This window comes from Lissotriton vulgaris, chromosome 8 (genome assembly GCF_964263255.1).
Source record: "Lissotriton vulgaris chromosome 8, aLisVul1.2, whole genome shotgun sequence".
NCBI lineage: Eukaryota > Metazoa > Chordata > Amphibia > Caudata > Salamandridae > Lissotriton > Lissotriton vulgaris.
Window position 1 is genome coordinate 8,550,031 of NC_141696.1, and position 7,546 is coordinate 8,557,576.

Sequence of the window (7,546 nt, forward strand, 5' to 3'; positions counted from 1 at the left end):
CTAAAGTTAGGACTCCTAACTTCTGTGAATACCGAAACAAGTAAGTGCCTTCTGTGAATACCAACATGAGTAAGTGCCTTCTGTGAATACCAAAATGGTAGTAAGTTTAGGATTTTGTCTTAAGTTAGTTCTGTGAATCGGGCCCTAGGCCACTAGCCAGTGACCAGGGGCACGATAGGTGAAGGCCTACCGATGTCGGGTGCTTCAGGCGTTAAGAGGTGAAGCTTGACTCCGCTGCCACGAGGACCAGGAGTGTCAAAGATGGTCAGGAGCTACAGGCGAGGTGGCCCACGAAGGAAGGTCGAGTGCTGAAGTGTAAGCTCATGAATTGGAGCCAACAAGCCTTGGCAACCACAACCCACGCGGTTAGGAGAAAAAGGCTTCGAAGTGGACAGCAAGGTCTAGGGGACTCCTTCTACGAGAGGGAGTCAGGGCATGCCTGGAGGAACCAGGGAAGTCCACTGTAAATTCAAATGTCCTTCACAGGACCCACCAGTCGACGGACCAGGGATCGTGAAGGGACCTCAGGAGCAATTACGAAAAGCAGGCCTACTGAACACTCGTGGAGTGTAGGCCCACAATCTTCGGTGCAAATGTTGCTTAGGGTCAGGGCTACAAATAACCCAAAGCACAGCCTCGGGGAAGGCCGGGAAGCAAATGCAGCTGCCAATCATCGTGGTGTCCAGGGGTTAAGGTTGCACAGTCTCGGCGAGGGATTCGGGACTCAGACTTGCTGTGGGCACTGACCCACCTCCTGTGTTGCAGGGTGCTTCAGAGTCCTCAGTAGCTTTGGAGCTGAAAACTGTTGAGATGCGTTATTGGTGTCTGACAAGCAGGTGAGCCACTCCTTGACTCCAAGAAAGATTCTTCCATCCTCTAGTCTTTAGTAGAGCGTCGAAGTTCCAGGATTCAGTTTCAGAGTTTCGTCCAGGTGTGATCTAAAGTCCTGTTGCCAGGAATCCTACTTTATACCCAAGGAAGGGGTGGGACTAACTCTGGGGACCCACCTATGGGAGGGTCTGGAAAGAGGGGTGGCTACACCTATTCCCTTTGTCCAGTTTCGTGCCAGAGATGGGGCTGGTAGCCCCTGCAACCGGTTTGAACTGGGCTATGCACATGGACACCAAATATGCACCCAGTGCAGACTTTCTGGTACACTGAGAGGGCCCCACCCAGCCCCAATACACTAAAGCATGTCTGGGAGCTGATTACACTTCCCTACAACAGGAAACCTATTGTCCAGGCCTCCCCTGCCGGAGTTTCGGTTAGCAGCAGGAGGCCAGACTTGTGTCTGAAGTGGCAGCATCCATTTTGTGATGCCAGGGCTAAGGAAAGCTGGTACCAGGTATACTGGTGGCCCATGCATGTAACCGTGGAAGGGAGGAATCATGCCTCCCACCCCAGTCCTGGGGTGGAGGCATGATTCGAAGGTGTTTGACACCAAACACAACATGTTTTGGAGCAGCCATTCGAAAGTTGCATTTTACAGCGAGGATAATAGGCGTTTGAAAGTATATTGTCTGGCTGTATCACTAACAACCCCGGAGGATAGATTCCGTAGGTTGCAGGGGTGCTCTGCTCATGCATGGGCACCCTCTCACGCAAAACCCAGCCCCCTTCCTTCAGGATTGATAAGGTCTGCTATAGGGGTGACGGATAGGTTTGTATGTGTAGTAATTTAAGTGAGATATAGTGATACTATATCTCTGTAAGTGGTGCAAGCACCATCTTACACAGTGGGCAGTAGCACACTGTTGGTATCAGTTTAGATGACCTCTCAGGGGTGGCACAATACGTGCTGCAGCCCCTAAGAGCCAATCGGGGTACCTATGCCTTTGGTACCTAATCCAATCTGGAGTGTACCTAAAGTACAGGCAATACATTTAGAGAGAACGTAGCTAGGATGGGGTTCTGAATAGCAGGGCCCCAGCCAGACTAAAGTTGAAAACCAGTGAAACATCAGCAAAAAAGTGGGGGTAACTACAAAAGGCAGATCTTACTCTACTACATGGACCACTGACGAAATAGCTTCATATAAGGCGTTTCTCTCTGAAATATTGAAATCTTGTGCACTCAATACTATACCTCAGCTCTGTCATCTACAAAATGGCTGGTAACCGCAGGGTAAGATAGTTGGTGGAATGATCCAGTGTCCTACACCCATTGACTAAGGTTGTTCTAAAAAAATCATATTGTGCCTAAATTGCGGGCTAGGTTCAAGTGAATACCTCAGAGTAGAGTCTTACCTCAAAGTATTTGGAGCATAACCCTTCACCTCACTTTGAGATATCCCTAGTGAAATGTGTTCACCTTTAGCAAAGACATTGCACATGAGACTTCGGTATGGAGAACTTCACATGAAGAGTTTTACATCTAGATGGTCACTTCCACATTCCTCTAATATACATTTTCCATTTTGTCATTGCCTGGCATTTGAGAATATAGAACATCTCCTTTTTGCCTGCATATTTAACAGTGAGGGCGACGTGGATTTTTCCTATTGGCCTTCACCTGGATTCCCGCTAGTATCTGCCCACTTTAGGGATTATACAGAACAATACTTCCTGGACGATTGTGTTTGCTGTGGGCAGATACCTCTACTGTGTGTAGTTAACCAGAAGGCTTGAGGCCAGCTGCTATAGATGGATGTTAAAATTCTGCTTAGATTCATTAATTTCCCATCACGTTGAGAACCCTAAGGTTGCCCGCATGTTTTCTTAGTAAAAGGAGTTTTATTGATGCACAGAATTGTAATGGTATGGACAGTTTTAGAAGTTCCAAACATGTTTATCTAGGTGAATGGTGCATTTTATAGCTTGATTCCACTTGTAATGTTTTTAGGCCACTTTGATTGATTACTTGGGCAACAAGAGATAATGGTAGAATATTTAAGACAGCAGATATACAACTAATTGATATGGAATCTATTAATATATCTTGATGGACAATGTGTTGGGTTTTGAGTTGGATCCAAACAATCCTGTGAACGGAGCAGACCATTACTTAGGTTTCTGTTGTCAGTTACAAGTTGTGTAACCTCCTGAGATAGCAACTATCCCAATGTTCCTATATTAGGTGCTTAAATTAGCTTTTGTGTCATCAGCTTTGTTTTGCACAGTGCACTGTACATGGCTTTTATAAATATGTTATGAATTTTAGGAATGTTTATATGCACTTTGAGGGTCAAGATTGACTGAAAAAAGATTTGATGATGATGAATTCCAGATGATGAAAATCAGCCATAGCTAAAAAATGTGGAGACGGTTTTGGGTGCATTCAGAGAAATACATATTTTTAAAATAGTACAAAATAAAATGTATTTTGCTATGGATATCAGATGTTTCTTATACTCTTGCTCTCCCACCATGTAATTGTAACTTGTTTCTAACACTCTTGCTCTCCCACCATGTAATTGTAACTTGTTTCTTACACTCTTGCTCTCCCACCATGTAATTGTAATTTGTTGCTTACACTCTTACTCTCCCACCATGTAATTGTAACTTGTTTCCTACACTCTTGCACTCCCACCATGTAATTGTAGCTTGTTTCTTACACTCTTGCTCTCCCACCGTGTAATTGTTACTTGTTTCTTACACTCTTGCTCTCCCACCGTGTAATTGTAAGTTGTTTCTTACACTCTTGCTCTCCCACCGCATAATTGTAACTTGTTTCTTGCACTCTTGCTCTCCCACCGTGTAATTGTTACTTGTTTCTTACACTCTTGCTCTCCCACCGTGTAATTGTAAGTTGTTTCTTACTCTCTTGCTCTCCCACCGCGTAATTGTAACTTGTTTCTTGCACTCTTGCTCTCCCACCGTGTAATTGTAACTTGTTTCTTACACTCTTGCTTTCCCACCGTGTAATTGTAACTTGTTTCTTACACTCTTGCTCTCCCACCGCGTAATTGTAGCTTGTTTCTTACACTCTTGCTTTCCCACCGTGTAATTGTAACTTGTTTCTAACACTCTTGCTCTCCCACCATGTAATTGTAACTTGTTTCTTACACTCTTGCTCTCCCACCATGTAATTGTAATTTGTTGCTTACACTCTTACTCTCCCACCATGTAATTGTAACTTGTTTCCTACACTCTTGCACTCCCAACATGTAATTGTAGCTTGTTTCTTACACTCTTGCTCTCCCACCGTGTAATTGTTACTTGTTTCTTACACTCTTGATCTCCCACCGTGTAATTGTAAGTTGTTTCTTACACTCTTGCTCTCCCACCGCATAATTGTAACTTGTTTCTTGCACTCTTGCTCTCCCACCGTGTAATTGTTACTTGTTTCTTACACTCTTGCTCTCCCACCGTGTAATTGTAAGTTGTTTCTTACTCTCTTGCTCTCCCACCGCGTAATTGTAACTTGTTTCCTACACTCTTGCACTCCCACCGTGTAATTGTAACTTGTTTCTTACACTCTTGCTTTCCCACCGTGTAATTGTAACTTGTTTCTTACACTCTTGCTCTCCCTCCGTGTAATTGCAACTTGTTTTTCTTTCAGACTTGAGTGACGAATCAGATGAGCTGCAAACTTACAGATATCAACTCAACGTTTAAACACATTTATTTTGCTTTACTGGTGGTTTGGGTGATTTCACTTAATCAATTTATTGGATGGTAATTGTGATGCTTATATTGATGTCAGGGGCATAATTAACAAAAAGTCATACAACACAGTGCAACAAGGCAATTTGTTGCGCTGCATGACAGGGACAGAGCAGAAATGCACTGTATCCACCACTATATGACGCATTCCTGCTCTCTCTCCCTGCGCTGTCGCACTAAACGCTGCCTAGTGCCAACACAGGTAACCCTGTGCCATAGTGAGGGGTGACTGAGTTGTAGGTATGATTGCTTTTGTGTAGGGGACACCTTATTGCACAAAAACAATCCTTAAACGCATTGTCCTCTTTCAACGTGTGCCGCAGAATGAATTACACACAGAAAGAGGAAATAACGAGGAGAATAACGATATTTCTCCTTGTTACACCTGTCCAGTGGGCTCACTATTTTGATGCATTCCCAAGTTTACAAGTCTTTGTATATCTGGGAATGCACCAAAATCCATGAGTGGATGCACAGGATCGCCAATGTTCCACCCATGGAACGCCTTCCCAATGGAGAGTAACACAAGGCAGCAATTTATGATCCCTTGCGTCACTCTGGATTTACTAAGCCAGGCACGGTGGCTTTCCATGTCTTAGTAAATCTCACTTAGGTCCTTATACTGTCTTGCGTTGCCGGCTGTACTTGACACAAGGGCAACTCAAGGGCTTAGTAAATCTGCCCCTTATTAGTTAATACATGGCTATTTGTGTATGATTCATTTTTTAATTTTTTTTACGCCGATCACTATCTTATGTGTTATTGATTTCTTGGGAGTTTTTGTAAAGTGCGTATGAAAGCCAAAAGTATCGAAGCATTTCACAGAGGATTCTGTACAAAGCAGAATAAGTTAGATGGTTTCATAATCACTGACTTCACTTGCGTAGTTACATTTCGGCGTGGAAACCGACACAGACGTGTGGCCGTGGAAAAGAGATTAGAATATGCAGCAAAACACTTGTAGAAAATAGAATTCACCAATAAAAAATGTACATTTAAGATGAAGACATTCAAATATGGCAACTGTTTGATCATTTAAATACCAATAAAATCAAAAGGAATGAAAGCAGGGTGACGCCTCTCCTCACCTGGGAAACTTTTATTGTTTTTAAAAGGACTCTCGCTCACTAGAGTACTACAGTGGCATGCGTCATCATCGAGCCCTCAAGGGCCTGAGTCACAAAGGTGTAAGTTTTCCCCTGTTTGCTATTCACACAGGGATTTACAAGTAGTATCTTTGTGAGTGTGGAGCCTTTTAGTGTGTTTGCGTTCGTTGCAGCGGTGTGGCATTCCGGTATCGTAATGTCTAGGACATATTATTTGGGATCAAGGATAACAAGTTTTCATGTTCAGTTTGTCTACCGAACAAGACAGCACAGCCCAATATATATTTGTGTATATAGTATTTCTATAGCGCAAACGTAGCCTAAAGACAAGCTACCGCTGTGAAAGGTCAAAGACAAGCCTAAAGTCAATGAGTGAAGGGTGAGGTAGCTGGGTTGTGGATGGTTATTGCATTGTGATGTAAGGTGCTTTAAAGAGTGTTGTCTTCCCAAGGTGTGATCAAGGACCAGCTGATATAATACACATGTTTGCTGAGTGTGACAAACTGCTGGCTCTCATGGCGGGTATTGAACAGTTTCTCTGTCAAAATTTGGGGCGGGTAGTAACCCTGACGTCAACACTGTTAATATTGGGATTTGATTAAAGATTACAGCTAAACCTCACTCCAGGATATCTATGTTATATGGCTGCAGCTTTGTTCCGCATTTTGATAGCTACTATGTGGAAGGATACAATGCCACCAACATATCAAGCTTGGTATGCAAGACTACATCATGTATTCAATCTGGAGATGGCTTTGTATAAGTGTAAAGGTCTAAGGGGGAAGATCCGGGACCGACAGGTATGGGGTTTGTTGATGGAAAAATAGGGGAAAGATAGGGGTAACGCTGTGCCCGGCAGCTTTCCTTGAGTTATATGAGCTAATGTCCCTTCTGTGTTTTTTTGTTTTTACTGTCTGGGAGATCCCATGGATGATTTGATCGGCTCTTCGATTGCAGTTTGTGCTTCTTTAGTTTTTACCTTCATGTTCTCTGGGGGCCTCCCTAATTCTGTGTTGTTTTTCCTTTCTTTGTTTTATGCATTAAAAACTGTCCAATTATTGCTTACTGGAAAAAAAAAGAAGAAGAAAAAAAGAAAAAAGAGTTTTGTCTCCAGCTCTTTTCTAAATCGGAGCAGCGTTGAGACGGTCCGGATGGATACAGGGTCCAGATCCTGGGTGCATAGATTGAAAAGGTCTGATGTCTTGTTTTCCCTTTGGACACGTCTTCGTCTGCAGTCTGGTGGTTTCCTGGCTGTGGGTGTGCTGAGGACCACCAGATGTGGTGAGCTTGTCTACTAGATAATCCTGGTTGTATCTCTGGAGCTTCTCTTTAGCCCATCTAACACCCACAGAACTCTCCAGGTAACTTTCCATGGTTCTGCTCCCCCACGAAATTCTAAAAACCAGCACACCTTGTTAATCCCAATATCTGCCCCCCTATTCAGAGCACCAGCTTTCATTCCAAATGAGCTAGCTCGTATAAGCTCATCAGTTTCAGATGCACTACAGTCGAAGCTCTAACTCCTGGCTAATGTGTGTGCTGATAAATGCCAGGTCAGACGACACTCATCCAAAAAGCTTCATGGATACAGATTCACCCGCATTAAGAGACAGCATGAGGAACGCACCCACACTCAGAACCAGATTCACCTTCAAGTTATTACACAATACTTTATTTATAAAGCGCATCAGCTACCTAAAGCAGAGGTGTCCGGGCACTAGCGTAGTCCAGCAAGACATGGGAGGTGAGGGGTAAACAAGGAAGAAATGGTTTCAAACTAACCACTGCTAAAGAGCCATGTCTCTAAAGCTTTCCTGAACTCCCCTTCCGATGGTA

General features: G+C 43.6%; 1 protein-coding gene across 1 annotated transcript in view; it reads left to right on the plus strand.

The window, feature by feature from the left end:
• LOC147693216 (NACHT, LRR and PYD domains-containing protein 3-like) overlaps window positions 1–6,772 on the plus strand; it is a 566,590-nt gene extending 559,818 nt beyond the window's left edge. The window contains exon 6 of the mRNA XM_086933610.1: window positions 4,501–6,772. Within this exon, the coding sequence (XP_086789736.1) occupies window positions 4,501–4,510 (10 nt within the window). The 3' untranslated portion in view covers window positions 4,511–6,772. The remainder of the gene's footprint in view (window positions 1–4,500) is intronic.
• The last annotated feature ends 774 nt before the right edge of the window (window positions 6,773–7,546 follow it).